The 23,613-nt window shown below is 36.6% G+C and overlaps 1 protein-coding gene across 1 annotated transcript in view; it reads right to left on the bottom strand.

Annotated features, from left to right (window-relative positions):
* PTPN2 (protein tyrosine phosphatase, non-receptor type 2) overlaps positions 1–23,450 on the bottom strand; it is a 31,140-nt gene extending 7,690 nt beyond the window's left edge. The window contains exons 1-7 of the mRNA XM_010006878.1: positions 23,357–23,450; positions 20,736–20,852; positions 13,087–13,187; positions 12,385–12,483; positions 11,093–11,230; positions 4,095–4,304; positions 2,849–3,007 (exon numbers count right to left, since the gene is read on the bottom strand). Coding sequence (XP_010005180.1) covers positions 2,849–3,007; positions 4,095–4,304; positions 11,093–11,230; positions 12,385–12,483; positions 13,087–13,187; positions 20,736–20,852; positions 23,357–23,450 — 918 coding nt within the window. The remainder of the gene's footprint in view (positions 1–2,848; positions 3,008–4,094; positions 4,305–11,092; positions 11,231–12,384; positions 12,484–13,086; positions 13,188–20,735; positions 20,853–23,356) is intronic.
* Between the last annotated feature and the right edge of the window lie 163 nt (positions 23,451–23,613).

Consider the following 23,613-nt stretch of genomic DNA (forward strand, 5'->3'; position numbering starts at 1 on the left):
TCCCTTATCCACCAACTCTGTAACCCTGTCACAGAAGGCTACCAAATTTGTCAGGCACCATTTGATCTTGGAAAAACCATGCTGGTGGTCACCAACCACCTTCTTATTTTTCATGAACCTTGGCACAACTTTCAGGAGGATCTGCTCCACAATTTTTCCAGGCATAGAGGTAAGACTGACTGGCCTGTAGTTCCCCAGGTATTCTTTTTTCCCTTTTTAAAAATGAGGGTTATATTTCCCATTTTCCAGTCAGTGAGAACTTCACCAGACAGTCATGACTTTTCAAATATGATCAAAAGCAGTTTTGCAACTTCATCTACCAGTTCCTTCAGAACCCCAAGATCCACTTCCAGGTTCCTTACATGGTCTCAAAACTGGTCTACTCCAACTGGGGGTGGTTCTTCCTTCTCCCAGTTCCTGCCTTTGCCTTCTGCAACTTGGGTGGTGTGGCTTGAGCTCTTGCCAGTGAAGACTGAGGCAAAAAAGTCATTGAGTACCTCAGCCTTCTCTATATCCTGGGTAACCAGGTCTCCCATTTCCTTCCGGAAACGGCCCACATTTTCCCCAGTCTTCCTTTTATCATCAACATACCTATAGAAGCTCTTCTCATTGCCCTTGATGTCCCTGGCCAGATTTAATTCTATCAGGGCTTTAGCCTTCCTAACCTCATCCCTTCCTAATACAAGCTAGGATGCCATTGGCTTTCTTGGCCACCTGGGCACACTGCTGGCTCATATTCAGCCCTTTGTCCATTAGAACCCTCAGTTCCTTTTCTGCCAGACACTTTCCAGCCACACTTCTCCAAGCCTGTAGCGTTGCATGGGGTTGTTGTGGTCCAAGTGCAGGACCCGGCACTTGGCCTTGTTGAAGTCCAGACCATTAACATCAGCCCAACGATCCAATCTATCTAAGTCTCTCTGTAGAGCCTCCCTATCCTCATGCAGATCAACACTCCCAGCTAGCTTGGTGTCATCTGCAAACTTACTGATAATACACTCTATGTCCTTATCAAGATCATCAACAAAGATGTTAAACAGAAACGGTCCCAACACTGAGCCCTGAGGAACACCACTTGTGACTGGCCCCAGCTGGATTTGACTCCATTGACCACCACTCTTTGGACCCGACTGTCCAGCCAGTGCTTGGTCCAACAGATCGTGTGCTCATCCAGGCCATAAGCAGCCGGGTTTTTAATGAGAGTTCTATGGGGAACCGTGTCAAATGCCTTTTGGAGGTCCAGATAGACAATATCCACAGCCTTTCCCTCGTCCAATACTCAGGTCATCAGGTTATAAAAGGATTGGTGCTACACAAGGGGAAAAGACTCCTCACCTCCCAAAGTGCTGCAGTTGCAGGCACTAGCTGTAAGGCAAGTAAAGGTTTGGTATATGTTCTGTTTGGACAGTCTACTGACTTCTGAAATCCATGGAGATGCCAGAGATGAACATTTGGGTACTGTTATATTAGAGAAGTGTTCAATGACTTCATTCCCTCCCCATCATTAGCAGAGTGAACACCTTCTCAAAGAGTGTATGCTAGAGAAGCACACACACATTCTGGGCAGTACCACTGTTCCATATGGGAGAAAAGCATTATCTAGCTGACCTTGATAGGAGAAATACTCCTATTAAGTACTGCCAGTTAATTTTCTGGACAGGACTCTGAGGTCTAGAGAGAAAAATGCCAGGACAACTGCGTGCACTGCAGAAAACACTTATTTAGGAAAGACCAACTGAATAATACAATGGTGACAAGGAAAAGAAAAAACAGAACAAGTGAGAATTGTGCCTTCTTTGTATTTTCTTAGTATGAAGAAGTAACACACTTGAACCTGACAAGCAGTGTTCTCAATTGACAATGCTCCCTTGTATCCAGAAACAAGAAATCCTGTGATCTAGATCCTGTGTGGGAACCAGAGCTACTCAGTCAGAGGACGATAGCTTTGTAAAAAAAAGAAAGAAAAAAAAGCAGAAAAATTACAGGCAATACCTTCACACCCCCAGAAATTGCTTCCAGAGAAACAAGAAGCTAAATTAGCTTTACAGTGAATCACACAATCTTCTAGGGATATGGTACAGGTGTCAGATTAGCAGCACACTACCTACATGTTGATTAGCGGTTGTGCCAAATGATTTCTTTATTTATACAGTAAGACAAGAAATATTTCTTCAAAGAGAAGAATCCAACAACTACCAGAACCACAGAAAAGAGGAACTGTGTTTACCTGCTCCATTCATGATTTTAAAAGATTAATGACATAAAAAAGCCCTAGCATAAGTAAACAGAATTAAGTCTGTTTCACAGCCTCTCCTCCCAGTCTTCCCTCCCACCATTTAAAATAGCTGTAGCTCCTATTATATCTGCAAGCCACACTGATAAAATAGTGAGACTTGGTAATCTCATATTCCTCTACCTTCCACTAGCTGTAACACAAATTGTAAAGCATATGAAAAAAACCAAACTTTGTGAATAAACCTGATCTGTAGCATCCAACAATTTTACTGTTAGAAAAATATATAGCAAAAATAAAACCTAGGATCCTTGCTATCTTTTCAAAGTAATACTGGGCATTATTTTGCCCTCCAGTACTGAAGATATCAACCTTTTTTTATAAACATTAGCACAGATAAGTTATTTTTATATTTATCTAAGAGGGGATAAATATATAGAAGTTTAGCCAATAGAAAGCGCTGATCAGATACCCTCTAAAGCCTTCTATATGCCTATAGAAAAAGGCAAGTTATTTAAATCCCACAAAGTTATATGGTTTAAAATAGTTTATACATCATTCCTAACTACTGTTAGCAGTCTACTGTTCACGTTTTAATATATGGAGCTAAAAATTTACCTGTATAGTTGAATCCCCCATTATAAATTTTGCTCCTTCTATTACAGCCATATATGAAAATCTTAGTTGATCAGGAGTCTGAATAAGTCCCATTCGGTATTTTCTCATATCCAGTAATACCTTCTTAATATCTACAGAAAATGGGTCTTTTTTCTCCATCTGTAAAGAAAGTTATATTAAAAGCATCATTGCTACTGATGGAGACAACACAGAAAAAATAATTACAAGTAAAAATGAGTCATAGAATTAAATATAAAAATTAATTTCTTCCATGTTTCCATTACCTATATATGAAAGTAACATCTCAAATTGTTTCTAAATAGTTTTTACAGGGAAAAAGTTAACCATCTAATAAAAGCTTATTATTAACACATCAATTATCACATATGTATTAACCAAATAAATCAGTACACTAGTATCAAGCCTTAAAATAAAAAAATTTAGATACACTTGATTTTATTCAGGCATGTGTATGTATTTTGAAATAGGACTGTAAGCATCAGAACTATAAAGCAATATTTTCTGTTTCTCCTGAATAGAACAGCAATTTGCAATGATGGAATGTGGCAGAAGTTTTCTTGTTTCAAGCAAAATCCCTAATCTGAGGAATGAACACACTTATCCCCACACTACATTCATCGGGTATTTTTAACCACATATCTGAACTCCTTGCAATGATCACTTTAATTCACCTCATTATTAAAGTATACTTCTATCAAAATAACACTTCTGTTTTTCAAAATGCAGAAGAAAAACTGAAGAAAAAAAAATAGAGAGGACTTCACCAAACCAGAAGATAAGTGTCTTAAAATGTAAATGAAATCCTATTTCACCTAACCCTGTACTGTACTTCTCACTATTACCAAGCACAGCCAAAGACAAAAAGTCTGTCTGGTCTTAAAAATGCAACAAAATGTAAAGATATTTTAAACATTATTTAAGATTTCAAGTTCACTCCAGTCATGAGCAATTACAGATGATGCAGTTAACAGAGTAAGCAAAAAACTTATTCATGTCGTACTGCAACTGCCTACCAAGCCCCACCTCCCTCCCAGAGGGCTGCACAGCTAGAGAAAATTCTGTACCATCCTCCATTACATGCTGCATTAAGGATGATCTCTAAATAACGTTTTCACTAGCATGCCATTAACTTAAATGCTTTTAAAGCCTTTTGACCAAAAAATCCATATTAGAAAGACAGGCAGGGTGTCAGAAGAGGTGGCAGAGAAAATGACCAAACACTCACCAGAACAAGACAAGTGTCTACTAATGAAAACGTGCCAGAACGTCCTATCCCCGCACTGCAGTGAACTACTGCAGGTCCATGTTCAGAACTCAGGGAGCCAGACTCTCTGACTTTAAACAGGAAGTTCAGGAATGAAGCTGGGGACTCGGGAACTCCAAAGTCTGGCCATGTAGTATAATGAAAATGAAATATCATCCTGGACTCACCACTCTAGAAGAGAAAACAAATATACAATACAACTAGAAAGTATTCTATCTTTGTTTAATTAGCACACATTTCCCCAATTTAAACCAATACCTATTTTCTATTTTTAACCTCCCACTTGGAAAAACAATCCAGTCACTTGCTTCAAGTTGGATGACAACCAACAGTGCAACCTGAAGCAGTTTTTCCTCCATGTTGGTAGTTTTCCCCTTGGCAATTATTACCATACACTTTTTTTTCTTCTTCTCAACCTTTCAGTATTATACTCGGTTTGCTCTACTACTTGCCTCCAAACATTCTTCTTTTTCTACCATTTCTGCAGCTTAATAGCTGTCAGCAGTTATTAGACTGCTAACATGAACAGGACTGAAAAAAAATGCCCATCAGCATTGTAAGCACTCTCCACTCTTGCTCAGGGCAAGTTTTAGTATCAAAAGGTATTAGCATCCTTTTTATACTAACTACACTACTGAGAGAAGCAGGAAGCTTTATAGAAAAATCCTAGAAGAACCCATATAGCAGGATGTCTAGCAAGAGTTCTACTGGATATATAAATTCTTTGTAAGTAAGAAAGACAGATTCCCAAACTATGCAGTTGTTTGAGAACCATGCAGCTCCTCTCCTAAGTACTGCAAGAAATCATCTATATATCTGAAAAGCTTTGATGACAAATTTAGATCATATTTTTACTAAACATATTTCAGACCATCTTATTTTTCAAGTAGTCTGAAACCTACATAAACCTCCACAAAGTTGGAACACAAGATTTAAAATGTCAATGTATTCCAGAAGAGCTATTTTTCAGCAACAGTAAAATATAGCTTTGACATCCAAACCAATTCTATTGTTAATCTCTTCCTCAATTTGTTTGAACTTCTTATGAGGGGCAACTTACAAAAACATCTTTGTGAAATGAGAACAGTCCATTTCAAGCTTAGAACAGTAACGAAAATACTCTCCCATTTGTCCTTTGCCTTGAATGCCTAATACTGAAAGACTGCCAATACTTTCAGAGAAAACTGGATAATAAAATTACTCAAATCACTCTCAAATGTACAGTTATCTTCCAGGAATAGTGTCTTTTGGCTAAGAGCTCAACCAGGACAACAGAGCTGGATCCATCATACTGGGAAATGGAGTACAGAGTAAGATTTCAAAAGGAAAAAAAACCTACCAAGGCCTAAATTGTACAAACATACTGGAATTTCCCATTCTTATTTGTCTGAAGCAAAGCACTAAAAAAAGTTTGCACTTTCAACTGGCATCTTACTGGTTTTCTGTACCTAGTTTTTCAACTACTGACTTATCTCACTAAATCTATCAAGTCAAATGATCCATTTGTTTAAAAATCATGGAGACACATTTTCATAAGAAATCTGGGAATTACAGAATTTCAGAGATAACACTCAAGCTATTTTCTCTATTTCCAAGAAAAACAACTCATCAATTTAAAATAAGATTAAAAGGAAAGCTAGACAGATTAACTAAATGCACAGACTGGGTAGAACAAAGTTTAAAGTGGTTTCTTGTGAATCTAGATGATTCTTTGAAGTGGTAACTGATACTCTACTCCTGTCCCTCAAGATTCTTAAATAGTATTCTAGACTAAAGCCTCCCTTATACCCAAAGAAGGCAAAAACGCCCTCATCTATAGTAAACAAAGGTAACCTGTGGATTTCCCCCCCCAACTCTCATACTGCAACAAGCAGTAAGCATTCTAAAAAAATCAGTAGTGCTTCAAGCACAAGGCCAGTCACGCTGCTCATACAATAATCTGAAAACGGGTATCTCTACAGGAAGGATTAAACAATGCTGTCGTACATCTCATCCAGCTCTAACCCACATAATTTTTTCTCCCTTCCCATACTGTATGAAGGCTTTATTCATCCCACAGTTTCCCACCACTTCAGCTCATTTTAAAAACACCTAATCTCTTTCACTCTGAGTCTCATCTCAGAGCACTGGAACCGGCTGGTCATCTTTGGCCTTACAGTTTCTAATCAGACATCCAAATCCATTTGACTATTTCAAACACCCCACATTTTCTCTCTTAAACAGAATGGCTCTTTCAAGTGATGCTTGGCAGTCAAGCTGTTCAGCTGAAATACTGTCTTTTTGTTAATAATCATATCACCCTTTCTTAAAGAACTCCCCCTGTCACTCAGCGCAGCTATCACTTATGTGAAATGATGCAGGATTACAATGAGAAAAGGCTTGGCTTGCTAAAGACTCACAACCGTTGATTGACAAAAACTCAATTATAAAGAACAACTAATGTTATTAAAATTGTTATCAGGAAACTAGACACTCTCTTAAAGAACTAAGCTGGACTTCAAAACTCAGGCATTAATAAAAAATTTTATCTGTGTTATACATTGGGAACACACTTTTGAACAGTAACTGAGAACCAGCTTATTTGATAGCAACCACAACATGTTCTTCCAAGATGTATTCCCTAAGACTAGCTACCGAAAGAGAGAAAACAAAAAAATCCTTAAATAATAATGGGAGAGCTTTTAAATGACTATTCAAAAAACCCAGTCAAACCATTCTAGCAAAAGTTTCACAAACTACTGGGATAAGCTTTCAGTAAATAACCTACACAGCTAAAACTAATAAACTCAGCAAGCTACCACCACACTGCACAGTTCTCCAACGACTGCTGGTAACACTAACAGCAGAGTTCAAGGACAAGAAACCACAAGCCATGCTCCAGGTCACAAGCAGACATTCACATACAGACTTGAGCAGAAAAATAACCTAATGTTATTAGACTTTCATCAAAATGAGCCTTGTCATAACCTTTTTTTTCAATGACTATCCAATCACTCAAAAGGGTACAGAAATCTTAGAATAACTTTGGATTGTTCACTAATCTGAGATTATGAACATGAATAAAATACTAACAAAATGTTCAGAGGAATTTGACAACTTCAGTGTCAAGTAAACTGGTGAAGATATAAAAATGCTGATCTGTCAAATTTCACACACTCCTTATCAAAGCCTTCATATCACAGTTTAAGGGCTACTGAAGTGGTCTAACATAAGAAGGCATTAAATACACCTACAAACTCAGTGGTCCTGTATTTAACAATCATACCTTAAGTGCATTAGCAACTAATTTGATCACAAAAATAAGAAGGCATGCTTTAAGGGCAACATTCTAAGTGCTAAAATTCAAACTATTCAATAAACTTTTAGTTCTATTAATTCATTCCAGTGCTTGGCAAAATGGTTTTCAACATGTTTACAAAAATGGTATTGAGGACAATGGGAGCCAGATAATCCTCACCACCTGGACTGTTTTGTTTTGTTTTTTTTTTAATAACAAGTGCACATCCTGTAAGTCAACATATCAACAGCTATGCCCATGGAGTCTGCCAGAGACTCGATATTCAAGTGAAACTGGATTCCTCCTTCCTGTTAGACAGGAGTACCCACCCTAACACCTCAGTCTTATTTCTGTGGTCATGAAGACCAAAATTAATCCCCTTGCACTTAGTCAACGTGATATGAAGACAACCTATAAATTTAGAAGCAAGTATGTGCCGTATTTCAGAAATCCCTTCAAAACACTGTAAGAGTGAGACACATATACACATCCATACACAAAGATACCACAAAACACTGCCTGCCATTAGACTGCTTGCCCCCACAAAGAACTATCAGTACATTAAAAATTTTGGACATTAGAAACTAGCAGCAAAGCAAGTATTATCTTCCTGAACTACACTGGCAGTTCCTGGTTTATCCACTGGATCAGACAGACAGTGAAGGCCACTAAGCAGTCTTGTATCACCTTAATCTGACATCAGTGGCCATCAGAGGCTTGGTAACAAATTGAGAATCCATTTTGCTAATGGGTTTTTCCATATATTTGCTGTTTGCAGAGAACTTAAGATTCCACTTGGAGTTTATTAATGGACCTTACTCTAAAGTATTATACCGTGTCATATCAAATCTTGTTAATTACTTTCAGTTCTTTCTTCTCCAGCAGATATTTTATTTTCAAATCTCTCCTTCAGTTGCTTTATTCTTACTTCTAGGAACCCAGCTTGGGATATGCTCATCAAGGTTCCTCCAGCAATTTTGATTCTTTCCCTGTGCTCCACTTCCTCCTCACTCAGTCAATCCCTGGTTTCCCTCAAGTACTGTTGCTCCTTTGCCCTCACATAGCTTCTCTGAACACTCTAGTATCAACATAGTGGGGTTTTGCTTATAAGCATTCATTATGAGAACACTATCTTCCTCCATGCTATCTGGGTTGCCATACCAGAAATTACTGAAAACACAAGTTTTCCTTCTCTAAAAAACCGTATTTATATTCATGACAATGAAAGCTAGAAGCAACAATGAAGAATAATATAAAAATACACATTCAACACAAAGTGGAGTCTTCCAGAAGCTAGCTGTTAGCATCTAACAATTCTCCTCAAGGTGAGTTCTGAACCTGAGCAACTACAGCAGAAAGCAGCAGTCAACTTTCAGAAAATGTAACCATTTACAACAACAAAATTCTGGAGGATAGATACACAATGAACCATGGTGGAAAGGCAGCTTCAAATTTCTAGATTCTAAAATGTAGACCGGGTCACGCAAAAACCAAAGAAATTCTGCAATAAGCACCAGCAAGACAAAGCAGATTAGAAATATTTTCAAAAGTTTCTGAAATACACAAATAAACACCATCTCCTCTCCAAAGCTTTATGAGACTAAACTAGCCCCAACAACAAAACCAAATATTTACCTAGAACAGATAAACAAATAAAACCACCAAATGCCTTGATCTAATACTAAAAAACAAACATTGCCACCCCCAATTTCACTCGTATTTCCAACTGCTCTTTAATAAAATAAAGCAAAAAAACCAACAATATTTCCAAATATTCAGAGGTTGTTTCATTGGTAAGAACATTAAACAAGCACTTCATACATATGTATTTTGTTTATCTAGTAAGTGAGATGTGTTGCAGTAATGCAAATTCACTAAGGTTCAAAACAGTCATAATATAAACACATTTCTAGCTGGAATAGGAAATGCTCTTTTTTTTTTAAGTATTCCTGGAATTCAGAGTATATTTGGTTTGTACGTCATCTTATATTTCACATGGCTAAGTGTCTTATTACTCTGCCTCCACCAAAGTCCCCTGCAGAATAACCTGTATAAACATAGTTTAGCTCACATTTCAAGTCACTGTGAATACTCAGTTCCCACAAGTTTCATGGTATAATTATCAAATTCTTACAAAAGGCTGCACTTAACGTTTGCAGTGTTATTCTAGAAACTAGGTAGTTTTTCTGTTTGAGCAACCAAGTGTGTTCTCCTTCTTGTAGCACTTGTATAAAAAGAGTATTCTTTGGAGTTTATACTCGTGGAGCCTTACAGGAGTGCTAGGGCCATTAAAATAAACAGCCAATACAGTAAGTTGGCTAAGTATTCATGAAACTGAGTAACATGACATACAAGAACCTCTGTACAGTGTTGATGAGCCTGTACTACCAGACCAAAATAAACTCAGAAATTTAAGTGGCCAATAGCTCCAACATCATGCTGTTCCTCAGGGGATTTCTCTATTTTTCAGCTAATGTTGTACCCAAATGCATATCTATCATGAAAATTGCATCCTTTGAAAATGGAAAGTTTAAGATTAGGGGACAACATCAACCAGAAAATTCCATGAAGAAGCCTTTTTGGTAGTTAGGAAAACTTGCCTCAGCTTTCCACAAAGGAAAGTTATTCTTTCCCAGGACTAGCTTGCAAGTTACTCCTTTTTCCTTTGCTGTCAGTAAACAAACAACTAATAAAAAAATATTCAGGTCAGTAAGACAGATTTTTATAAATCTCTTCTTACATTGAATGGACCAAGGAACAACATGCCAAGTTTTATCATGTTCATTTAATGAGGGAGTTTTCGAATTAACAAATCTTAAAGTACCATTACTAGTTACTATAAATTTAAATATTTTTGACCAAATATATCACTGCTTAGTTGTACAAAACAACATACAAAAAATATCTTCAAGCTTTCCTTTCCCAAATCCACTGATAAGAATCTTGAATAAAACCTGCCATACTAGCACTTTCATTTAATATAAGGCAAGGTTTATAGGGAGAGAGAATATCTTACAAGACATAGCTGGAACAAACAGACAAGCTCTTCAATCCTGTCTTCAGCTCTGAAACAGAAGCAGCAAATTCCAACCCAAGCTCAGGCCAGGAACAATTTTTCTGAGCTTAACTTGATTAAATTGTCAAAGTGCTTAATTTTAAGAGAAAAGGATGGTTGGTCCTGTGAAGCAAAAGGGGAGGTAAGCAAGAGGAGATAAAGTTACCTATCTACAGGTGGTAAGCATCCCGCCCCATAAAAACTTAAGATAGCTGGACTGAATTATATGAAAAACTAACATTCCATTAAAAAACAGTAATTACTTAGTCTGCTTCCTGATATTCAAAAGAAATTAGAAATTCCAACTCCTAGGTTCCTCCTGTTATTTCTTACAGCTCCTTTTAGAATCACCACTACCATCAATTACAATTCAGTATGTTAAGCTACTGCCAAATGGAAAATAAGGTATAAAAATGCTGAAGCTGTTATCTGTTTTAATATAAAGATTAATTCAGGTCTAACTCCCTTGCTTATATGCCACACATGTATCTTCAAAATTATAAGAAGCAAAGTGCATTAAAATTTTGAGTGTAAAAGCTCAATCAAACCTGTAGTGACAATATGCTAAGTGGTTTTAATTAGATACTGAAGCCCAGGAATATGTGCTATACAAACAGAAAAGCTTACATTGATATTTTCTAATTGCAGTAGATGTACTGTGTAATAGGATTTGATGTCTTCCGATACTAGCCTCACACGGAACCCTGTTTCACTGAATGTCATAACTTCCTCTTCTTTTGTTGGCCAGTACTGTGCACACTTCACCTAGTTCATTTTTTAAAAACAGAAGAAAAAAAAAAAAAAAAAAGAAAAATCTGGTTAAGTATTCTAGTATCTTGTGCTTTGCATGAGCAGATTCTGGGACCCCACTGTTCACTACAATTCAAGTACCTGCTCCCACTTTGAGGAATTGTCTCAATCCATAATGGTTACAGGCAAGTTACTATAACTGTTATAGCTGTTATGCATTCTAGCTTTATCTGTTTATGATCTCTTTCACGGCAGACCTAGCATGTTGAGATACATCTTAACCCATCTCCCTCTCCTCTCTCAAACTCTTTACAGTGAAGAGACCTTCATTCAGCTATATCCCCCTCCATTTCTAACATGCACACCTGCACATTTACTGAGCTGGTGTAACACAACCAGTTTTCCCAAGGCTTGCCAAATACTGGGAGACTCTAGTGAGAAGAAATAAGCAAGCAACGCAAAAACCATCTCTTGTCCTTTATTCCTCTGGTTGTGCACTCAAACTTGCTGGAAGAAAACTTCTGCGCAAGAAAATGAGTGACTTTTTAATGGACTAGTCAAATCTTTTTCACTAAAAAATCTACTCTGCAGAAAAACCATAAACCACAAATGACATGCATTTGTAACCAAAATCCACAGTGGTTTTAGACTCATTAGCAGAAAAACTACATGATAACACAGGATTCATGTATGCTGCATGTACATCACCAGCTGTAAAGAACCAAAAATAACTAGACCAGTTTGACAGTTACTGGGCAGCAGCTTGTCTACATTGTAACAAACTGTTATGGTCAATATTTAATAAATACACTATTTTGTTAGATTTAGGAGAAATAATCTAAAGATCCTTTAATTCAAACTTATTTTCCCACCTTCCATACTATTCTAGAGCATCTTATACTGCTTTTACTCCATCATACTTCTATCTGTACATCCTCCTTTCTCAGGGTGTTACTGTTACCCTTTCCAGATGTGTATTTATCAAAAACCGTTTGCAACGAACAGAATATTGTTTCTCGGCTCCGTCCCCTTAACGTTATATTAAGTACATGCTACACTGCACACCAGTGAGAAAGTCTGTTAGCTCTTTTAACACAACAATTAAACGTTGTTCAACTGTATGAAAATGATGTGGCTTACTTTACAACTTCAGGCTTTACATTACTTACCGATTCTTTTTCAACAATTCTGTTCAGCATGACAACTGCTTTGGTTTGTTGTTGCCATACCATTAGCCAAAAATGACAACATGTATTAGGTAGTGGACCCTGTGTAATAAAGAAAAGAAAACTGGTGGGAGAATGCTAGGCAAAGCAGTACTTGAACACAAGTTAATAGTTCACTGTGTGAAATAGGAAAATGTCTTCCTCTGAAAAGTTCAACAAAATTATTAATAGAATGACATAAATGACAGGCAAGAAAGTAATCTCCCTGCACAGATCATGCCAGTAGCTTGTTTTTAAGTAAAAAAGACCAAATGATACAACAATACTTTCAGAATTCTGGGAAGGGATGTTTCAGTTTGGGCATCAAATATTATTGTGCCATTAGAACAAAAGCTATTGCAGGCATGTTCATAAGATACAACACAAAATAAGGGGTAAAAGTACTGTTGCAACCTATTTCCAAAAGAACTGAAGAAAAGAACGAGATATTTGAAAAGCTTTGCATGCAGTAAAATATCCATACTATTCCCTTTTATATTTTAAGAAAAAGTTAATGTGTTCATAACTAGATCAAACAGGAAATTAGTATGAGATATATATAATTCTCAGAGACAAGGAACTGTTGAAATATAAACTACAGCTGTACAAAACCCCCTCCCCTAGATTCTTAATCAGTGTAATAACCCAGTAATTGGTACTACTTACCTGTGTTAAAATATAGTATCTCTGAGCTTCTTCTATGACCACTAGGCTGGCATTGATGTAGTCATTCTCGGTGTTCTGCAGTTTTACACGACTATGATCATCTAAAATTCAAAGAAAATTAAGAATTAATGATGTGTTCATCCTGATGAATACTCTCTAACAGGCAAGTTTATGTCTGACAAGCACTTAGAAATAAATTCTGCAGTACTAGCCAAATGTCAAACTACAAATATACATGAAACTAACTTCTCATGTAATTTTTATAACTGCCTGTCTCATTTTCTCCTCAGCATTCCATCACAGTAATTTCAGGCAGCTATTAATAGAAGTTGCTCAGAAAACTGGAATACCCAGTTAAAAAACAGCCACACAAATCAATCCTCCCTCACATGTCAAAAGATGCTCACAGCCATCTCTCAACAGTTGCATTTTTGTAACACAAGAGTAGCACAACTCATACCACATCATTTCACCGCATGGTTTCGTTTAAGTTCAGAATTTCAAGATTATTTGTGGACTTAAGTTTCATAGGTTGAAGTAGATTCACAGAGTTAAACTACACAGAAAAAAAAATATTCTACTTTCAGTAATTCAAACAAAATGAAAATGATCAATTAGATTTTCCCTGTACTTTAGTTTCATACTATACAAATTAAAAATACCAAGAAGGGGTACATGCAAAAATGTAGCTATTTAACAAATCTTCAAACTAAATGGAGCCTAATATAACTACAGTTTTAATGTCTCATGATTCCCCAGACAAGACAGAAGATTCTCGTATTTACAGCAGAAATAAGCAAAGGACTGTTTAAAATTGTAACATTAATATGAGAAATACTATCAGACTGTCATACTGAAACACTGCATAATTTAAAAAAAAAAATTAAAAAAAATCACTGTTCCTAGAACCTCTTAGTATCTGATTTATTACTGTCTAGGAGACATTTAGGCAACCAGACTTGTTTCTAGTAATTCTTCAACTATTTATTAGAACTGTATTAAATAAACAACGTTTTTTGTTTGTACACAATTGCATGCCAGGAATGACTGCAAACCCCCTGAAGCTCAACTGCCTAGACAAACTGTTTATGAAAAGAGTAAATAAAAATTAGCAAATTAAGAGACTTCAACACACTTCAGAAAAAGATACAAGAGACTCCGTAAAGAAACTGACAGATCTGAGAGTGAATTACGGTGCAATGCCAATTTTTAACCTACATTCACCTGGTCTAACCCACAAAACTCATTTAGGGTGCAGACTGATGGCACAGCTGCTATTGAAATGGCAGCCCATTTTTATCTCTCCTATCCCCACACCAAAATGCCACCTTCCCTGTGACAAACATCTTGGGAAATGCACGAAATCCACCAGCTCTGACACAAGCAACTACCAAGTATCACATTCAGAGCAGCTAGGATAGCTGAGCTCAGATTAAGTCCCTCTATCACAGCGACCCTACACAGCACAAGGCTTATCTAAGAAATCCATGAATACAACCCCAGAGAGGCAAAATTCTGATGGGAATAAAAAAATAGTTACTGAATCAGATTCTTGTTCTATGGACTGCTCATACAATTTTATAAATACTTCCCATATGTTTGGAAGCCTGGGAAAAGTACATTTACTGGGTCTTGATCTACTTTTACACTGTATCTTATCTATCTGCTGTTGGCAACCATCAGAGGATCTTGTTGGACTCAAGGAAAGAAAACAGTAAATTTACTTTTTTTTTTTGGACTGAGATTTGGCATTGCCATCCTACCTCCTTTAGCTGCTAGTTTTTATACGCAGTCACATACAGACATGCAGAGGAAAAAAAAAATGCTGAAAACCTATTTTTAATACAAAATTATGAGAAAGTTACTGGTGTAGTCTGTTTTCATTAGCATTCTGGCTGTAAGGCAACAGCATCTTGACTTTCAGGAGTTTTGAAACAATTTATTATATACCTTTATGAAGAAAAAATATTGTAAAAGCCAAGACACAGTAAAATTAAGACACGTGTTTAAAAGTAAAATATAACTCTTTGTATTATTTTGTCTGGATAGGAAAGTGTTACTTCTTTCTTTCATGTATCACTTGATCTGAAATGTTTCTACTGGAGAGAAACCAAAGACCTTTGTAAATATTACATGTCATTTGCCAACAGGAAAAAACTTAAGATCTTGTTATAGTAAATCACACATACCGGTACTAGTGTTCTCGGAAAGATGACGTAAGCAAGCCCTGTTAACAGTTTAATCACCCAGCAGCAGCTGCTGTACTGCTGCCAGTAGGAGATAACTGCCGAGGCCCTAATGAGGTTTCCTACTGTAATCCGTATACACATATTTAGCCTTATTTTCTCCTTCTTATAAAGTCTCCTTTGTAATTATGACAAATAAAATTTTGAAAGGTTTTTTTAACAAGTCCTTAATTATATACACAGCCTCCCTCCCTCTCTCCAGCTAAAACAGAGGCCATTCTGTAAATACACTGGCATGCTTTCCACAGAACAAAGCAAGCCACCAGAGTATATTGATTTCTCTTCTTCAAGGAAAAAGTTTCCTAAAGAACATAACGACCCAGAAACCTCATTCAAGCCCTGGCTTGCTCTTCCGAATTAAATTAAGCAAGCCAACTTTAGACAGCAAGTTAGCTGCAACACATTTCCCATATGTAAGCCATTTCCAGTTACAAAGTACTTTAGATTTATGTGAATGATAAACCTATCTTAAATCTTATTTTATCTTCCTTATCTTAAATGTTGCCATACCCACAACAGCTAAAATACAGTACTGATTTTCTGAAGTGCTAATTCCCCCATTTCGACAAACTATGCCACATGAAAAGGAAGTGGAAATCTTAAAAATATTTCTCAGTCTGCCTGCTGCACTAAGAGAACTACTCCCAAAACCACGTTGTCAGAGATAAGAAACTCTTTATTACCCACTTCAAGTAAAAACCTGTCCCCTGTCCCACTGATATCACTGACAACACTCCCCATGACTCAAATAAAGCTGAGACTTCACATTACAAAACAATCTGCTCACCCCATGCTAAAAAGAAAATGACACATCCAGTTAAAAGTGAGATATGAATTTTTGGGCATTTCACATCACACAGCTCTTGCAGTTGGTTAATGAAGTTTTTTCTTTGAAAACAACTGAGTTTCTAGAAGTGAAGCTACTATACAACTTTAAAAATTATCTTTAACCCAAGAGATATCTCTGGATCCCCAAATATAGAGCTATTAACAACAAGGGTGAAATACTACTTAGTGCATTAAATAAAGTAATACATAAAACATGTAGCCATAAGCCATTCCAATGACCCAGTTTGACCCTTCCCCGCCTACCAACAAATCCTCTTCATTCCACTAATCTAACTCTAGTCTATCTGAGCTGCTAAATTATTCAAATTACAATATTCTGCCACTAAACTTAAAGTCTCAGGTTTCATAGTTAGCCTAAAGCAAAAGAAAGGTCAAGTGACTTTCTCCTACTCTGTTACTGGTCTATGTAATGAATGCCATCATAGCAGTCTCTAGCTCATAACATATTCATAGTGAAATATAGGCATAACTACTGCACAAAATCTCCACACTTTTAAGCAGGACTATGGAAAAAACTTAAAGTACAATAAAGTTTAGATCACTATGTGCTATACAATTCCCCTCTTCCCCAACCCCAAAGAAAGAAGTACCTCCAAAAGCAGCACATTCCATATTATATGAAACATTCATAACATGTTTCTGGTAAAAAAATGTTTTAGAGAATCATTAGATGACAATAAAAATCATCAATGTCAGCTTCTAATATGGACAAGAAGTGCAGCAGGCTTATTTTGGACAAAGCATCTCTCTGTTCTCAGCACATATACTTGAAACACAAGTCAGAAAGGGAATATTTTTGCAATTATAATTAATCATCACTGAGTGCAAAATCATCCACACCAGCTCTAACTCTGATCCCTGTAAAACACGAAACTCTTCACACATACACTCTATGTATATACTCCATGACAACTGGTTGAAAGGTCCAGCACAAAGTCTGCTCATGGCCTCAGGAAAGAAACCGAAGAAGTCACTACCTCTGAAAAACCTCTCACAGCAACATGATCCATCAGGAGAAAATGTTCATATTACCTAAGAAACGGGGCTATACACCATATTACAAAGGGAGGCTAAAGATAAAAACACACAAAACTTTCTATCAGCCCTCCAAAAGCAAAAAAAAATAATTTAAAAAATCCTGCCAACTTTGCAGAGGGCATTTCCTTGTTGTCTCTAAATCTGAGAACACAGTAAGTAGATCTCTCAAAGTGTTTACAGGCAATCTCAGACACTGGACTATCGACTAAGGAGAAGATTTAGAAAGAAAGTAGTAACAGAAATCTTAGTTTCATTAAACTTATCAATAAAGAATAATAAGCTCACAAGTTATTTTCCTCTTAACATTGTTTTCTGAGAAATTGTTTCATCTGTCAGGAAATGACTGGCTGTCAAACCAAACCTATTTCAGATTAACTTCCTGTTTCAATACTGCTACATAGCCAAAATATTCATCTCCCTATTCCAGACTAATACCAAACTGCTAGACTGCTATTTATTTTGGCCAAGCAATAAGTCTTGATGGTTTTTACCCAGCCAAATTTATACATACCATAGGTCTTTATCCAACAAAACTGGACACTAACAAAAATATTTATGAAACTGGAGACAATGTGAAACTCAGCTGTAATGGGCAAACATTATTCATTTTTCCCAACTAACAGAAAACGACTTTTACCTAGAAACCTACATAAGGGACACAAATTGGTTTCAGCATGCCTAGGCTGAAATGAGGCAAACTAACCCAAAGCATTTTTTCCTGCACTTGTAATTGACACTTTTTCCATAAAACAGAATAATCTTTGCATTTCCTCTTGCAGAGATACCACATCAGATTTTAGACTAGTTTGGCCACTATCTAGATTAATAAATAATTTTCGCTCTGCTACGGAGACATAAAGCATTTTCATCAAATTATGTCTTACAGTATCCTTAAGTGGCTAGATCTTAAAAGTTTAACTGCTTGTTCTGAATGCCTCTGGCTATCAGAAAATTAGTATTATCACCCTTTTTCATTTAAATGCTGTTAAACACCAGTAAAATTTGCAAAGTGAAGGACCAAGGCATTAAGATTGTGTAAGACTGAGTTGTCCTGCACTTCTGCAAAGCCAGTTCCTTGCAGAAATGTACCGTGATTAAATGCGTTCCCTGCAGTGACCAAACCACACAGCTTTTACCCCAGCTGCTTTGAAATTTAGGTACTGCTGTCTTGGAATGTTATTTACTATACATTCCCTTTCAGGTCTCTTTCTCCTCTCAACTTTCACCATTGCTACAGAAACAATCGAGTTACATTTAAAAACACACACATAGAATATTCAACAGGAATTAGTTCAAACAGTGTTTTTCTCTGTTCACCTCGTACAGTCTATTTTCTAGTGCCCAGCTCTGCAGGCAATCTTGGTGGTCCAATTAAAATATTTATTTTTTTTCATAAATGCAAAAATCTGAGATGTGCATCAAAGTTCACCATCTTAGTTCAGTCATCATGTTACACTTTCATGCCAACTATCATGTAATGACTCTTTCCTGAGCCCAACTACTACTTCAAGACTAGATTTTATCTGACTGTATCTGCTCTTGCACAGGGTCTAGGGATTAATACAATCACATAATTATTCTCCTCCTGGCTAAACCAACATTTCAGAAGCAGGCTTTGCCATTATCATGACAGGGGTGTTTGGTGCTCTTCACTGTCGCAAAACACATGCCATGATTAAGGAAAATTCTGAGCTCTAAAGAACTACAGGAGATGAATACAACACACACCTCTAAGGTATTAATCGCAGGCATTATTAGATGCTACTTGAATAACACAATGGTATTTTTATTTTTAGAAACACTTTTTTAAAATAAAGAAAAACCACAAATACATTGAAGGCAGGCTGCTGTTTCCTTTGCAGTAGTGCCGAAGAAATTAAATCCATGGATAGGATAAATGGTAAACACATGAATACACCTTCTGCCACAGAAGCTGTGTAGGATACTGGACCCAGGAACATAACTTGGGTCTCATGGGTTCCAATCTAATTTCCAACCTTCTCTTCTTACAATCCCCTTATCCCAAATTTAGGCATGAAACAGCAAGTGAATAAAACATGATCTACTTCACCATTGGTAAGACACTGACAATGCGCTGTAACAGGACAGCAAACTTGAGACATTCAGTAGCTCTGCACAGATCAACAAAGGTCCAGGAGAGGCCCACCTCCCTTTGCTGAGTGTACAGTGGAAGTTAAGTAAGACTTGACGTATCTTCTTCACAGCTGTACATGCCTCAAACAGGCCATACTTGGTAATGCCATGCAGACACAGCAGAGAGGCTGAACTCTTAAGTTCAGTTTCATCAGAGTGCAGGATGAGATTCAGAATTAAGCCAGACTGAATCCACGTGGTGCGAACACCCTGCACAAGTCTGTATTCTGGCAGCAGCCTAGTGAGCAGCACACAGCATTGCATCGGACCAGCCTGACTCAACCCGAGACCCTCTCCATGTAATTTTGAGAAGTGCTACACATATGCTGTTACCTCAGCTTTCAACTGGAAACAAGGAGTTCAGCACTTCTCCAAATCTTACAATAGATATTCAGATCAGGCTCTCAAATGAAAAGCCCCAATACACCAGCAACCTTCCAAAAATTCCTGATCAGTAACAAGAAGGTTTTTATGAGCTTTTGGTGCTCTGGGAAACTTAGTACTAAAGAACAAAAAAAGCACTTAACCTGTTCTGACTTCAAAATTTCATAGAAAAATGAAGGTGGTCCTAAGTTTCTTTTTCCTAGTCTTTTTGAAAGTTATTTATTATAGTTTTCCGATTTTGGATTACAGTTTCTAAAGTAAATGCTGTTAAAAAAACTCCACAACATCTCAGCAGCAAGGCTGCTGATAAAAAAAAACCAACACACCACAAAACTGTCTTCACCTGAGTTGTAAGATCATAATGTCAGAAAGACTGTTTTATGGCAGGTTATAAAACACAAAGCACTCCATACCATATCCACTTGCACTGAGAAAATTAAAGAACAATTTCATGCACACATTCTTCAAACAGACAAAAAGAACAACATCTCAAGTATTTTTAAAAGAAATCAAGCGGCATTTATCCAGAAAATCTTATAAATGTGCAGAATCACTTACCCCAAAAGGAAACTGTCCGTCTTAGTCAAGGCTTATTTACTTAAATTCTGTGTTCAGGAGATGCCGATTTTTAAAAAAATGACAGATAAAGCAATACCAAAATAACTTCCTTATGAGAAAATACACCTAAAATATTACTTCGCCATTCACAAACATCTACCTACATACTAATAACTATGATTTGCAATCATCTCTCATTCACCATCCAGCACAATGAGTTTAGCCTGCAAACTTTTTTCCCTTCTGTTATACACATTTGCGTACATTAAGAAAAACACATTTATCATAGGATACATGCCTACAGAAATAAACGAAATACAAGACATACAATGACTGTGATTTATAAGCTACAGTATTTAGAAATAAATTAAGTAAAAAGTCTAGAAAGTTTACTGCAGTAATTACAGAAACGATACTTACATGGACTAACATCTCTGTATCTGTTTCGATTTCTGTTTTCTGGATATTTTGCAACTCTATGAGGGTAGTCACTGGATTTATGCCGGATTTCCTTTAAATGACAAAAAATGCAATTTACTTATAGCCAGTAAGCTGGTTGAGATTCGTGTTCTACACGTCCTATTGTAACACTTTCAAGCTTATTTATTAATCAAGGTTATCTATAATTAACATTTTTAAACCAACCTTTACTACACCTAGTATTATTCTCACTAAGAAAACATGTCACTCATTCTTAGCTAAGCTGTTGCCACTTAGATCTTCCCACACTTGGCTAATGCCACCAAATTAACAAGGACAAATTGTTAAGCAATTGATGCAGCAGGAACGAAGGGAAAAAACCCAGTTATGTGTTATGCTTACAGTTTACCTCAAACTTGCATGTTATCTCCCACAATAATGAGACTCAAGACAGACAGAACTACCAGCAGTAAAGTCCTAGCTCCTTTACATCAATCAGCAGCATGAATCTCCACAAAGGTACCTGAAATAATTAATGATTTTACGGCCGCTGTTAACAGCCACAATATTATTCTTGGTGGTTTGTCAGATCAACCCACATAGCTGTAGTAGTTAAATATCACCCAGGATGAACGAACAATTCTAGACTCATAAATATCAATGTGAAATCAGAGCCTGGTTTCCCTCAGGCATTATTACAAACCTTTCAATAACCTGCATTTGAAAGATACTAAAGCATACTAATTTACACACTATTTTAAGGAGCATACTGTTCACGTACTCGGAATGTTGAGTTTTATTAATTTTTTCGGTCTCAGTGTGTATGTTGCACAATTTGACTAGGATATAAGATTTACCTTATGTAGACAACTGAAAACACAGCTAAAGTGCTATTGACGAGCAGCCTCCAATTAAATGAACTATCCCTTTATATCTCTGTACTTATGCAATCTCAGCAGACATGTTGCATGATATAAAATTAAAAATATTTTATTTTGCATTCTCCTTTTGTTTTCAGATGCTGCTGCTACATGCAATTATTATGCCCCAAAGGGCATTTAAATCTCTCTTTACAACAAAGCATTCTTTAGTCTTCTCTATGTTTCCGCCATCTTCTTTGTCTTCTCAAATTTCCTAAATAGTCTTTGAATTCCCAGAAAACCAATGTAGCTAAAAAGGACTTCAGTGGAAATCTAACACACTTAAGAAAGCTCCATTTTTTAGCATCTGGCGTATGACATGACTCAAATGAAGTGCTAACTTGTAAAGAACCTAAACCACAATGTGGAGCAGCAACTGTCAAGTACCAATATTTGTATAAAAATCTCTTGATCTAATAGACAATCAGTTTGATTATTTTTATACAGCACACTGGAACTTGTTTTCTCCTGTTCATGTGGTTTACAAGCTTTGGGAGCAACCACGTGCACGTTGAATAAATCTTTCTGGCACACATTCACAACCAAGTTCCCAATAAATGCAAATTTTGTATTGCTTCATAACAGGATGCAACATACTGTGTTTTTACAAGTACTGGCAACTCCCGTGCACAGAAATACACCTGTAACTTGGTTAAAAAATTATTAAGCAGCTAGAAACAACACCACAGTGATGGGGGGAGGGGGCTTGCTAAAAAGAGTCTAAAGAAGTTTGATGTCTAGTTCTAAAATCAGTTTACCCACATACAATCCAGCCATCACAAACCGGAGAAACAAACGAGATGCTAGATGTAACATAACACATATTACACAACAAAAACTTGCACTGAAAAAAAATGAAAATCAGCATTATTTATTCAGTCATTAAATCAGATTGGATAGGAGCTCTGGGAGTTAGCATAAATATTCAAAGCTTCATAGGACTTTACCACAAGCCTTGGCAAATTCGTGGAACTGAGAGGCAAATATACAGAACTGTTCTCAGCAAGAAGAACTAAAATCATCCTAATACTCAACCTTTTTTTTTTCTACAGAGAAACACTTCTCAGGGCAAGAATGTACATCTCATATACAATACTATGATAGGAAAATACCCACCTAAACAAAAACCTCACTGTAAAAACAAGTAGCCAGCTATTACGAGTATTTTTTACAAGTTTGTGTTACTTATAAACATAATATGCTATTTTATCTTTCTGTTTTTAAGCAGACATGTATTCTCTGGCTTTAATATAAAACAAATGGGTTAAGTACCCTGAAAAAAAATCCTGAGTTTGCAAAATATACAAAATCGGGGAAATGTAAGATTGTAATACAAAAAAACCTTATTAAAAATATTTCACAGCATAGCTGCAGTAAAATTAAAAAATCATATACAAAGTTTATCAGTTTAATATATAATTGTCTCTTTCATTTACTTCGCCAGGTACTATTAATAATTTTTAAATTACTTGGGAAAGGTAACTTGTTCAGTCTGGATATACTAGTTATGATGCGTGTGTATTTTTCTACAGCAAAAACACTGGTTGCGGACTTCTTCCTTTACACTTCTATGTCTTTACCTTAACGCAGGTTATTTCTGTTATTCCCTGTAAAATTCAAAGCACCGTTCAGTTCCGTAATATACCTCTAGAAATACACATAAATCAAACACACTGCTAACCTAACGAAGAAAAAAACCACAATTTAGTAAAGAGAGCTTCCATTTTAGGCTGCTTTCCTCATTCGTGAAAGAGCAGTGTAAAACACATACTGGCTCTAATAACTGCTCTAGCATTCTAAATATCAGGTATAAAAGTTACGGAACTGACCAGAGACTATTGCTACAAACTAGCCATTCGCTTTTTCTGCAGAAAAAAAAGGGCAGAACGGGGTATTTTGCGGGCGGTAACGGCAGAGGCCTCCTGCAGGCGCCCGGCGGGCGAGGAAGCAGCGCGGGG

The sequence above is a fragment of the Chaetura pelagica genome, unplaced genomic scaffold, assembly GCF_000747805.2.
Source record: "Chaetura pelagica isolate M959 unplaced genomic scaffold, ChaPel_1.0 scaffold109, whole genome shotgun sequence".
NCBI lineage: Eukaryota > Metazoa > Chordata > Aves > Apodiformes > Apodidae > Chaetura > Chaetura pelagica.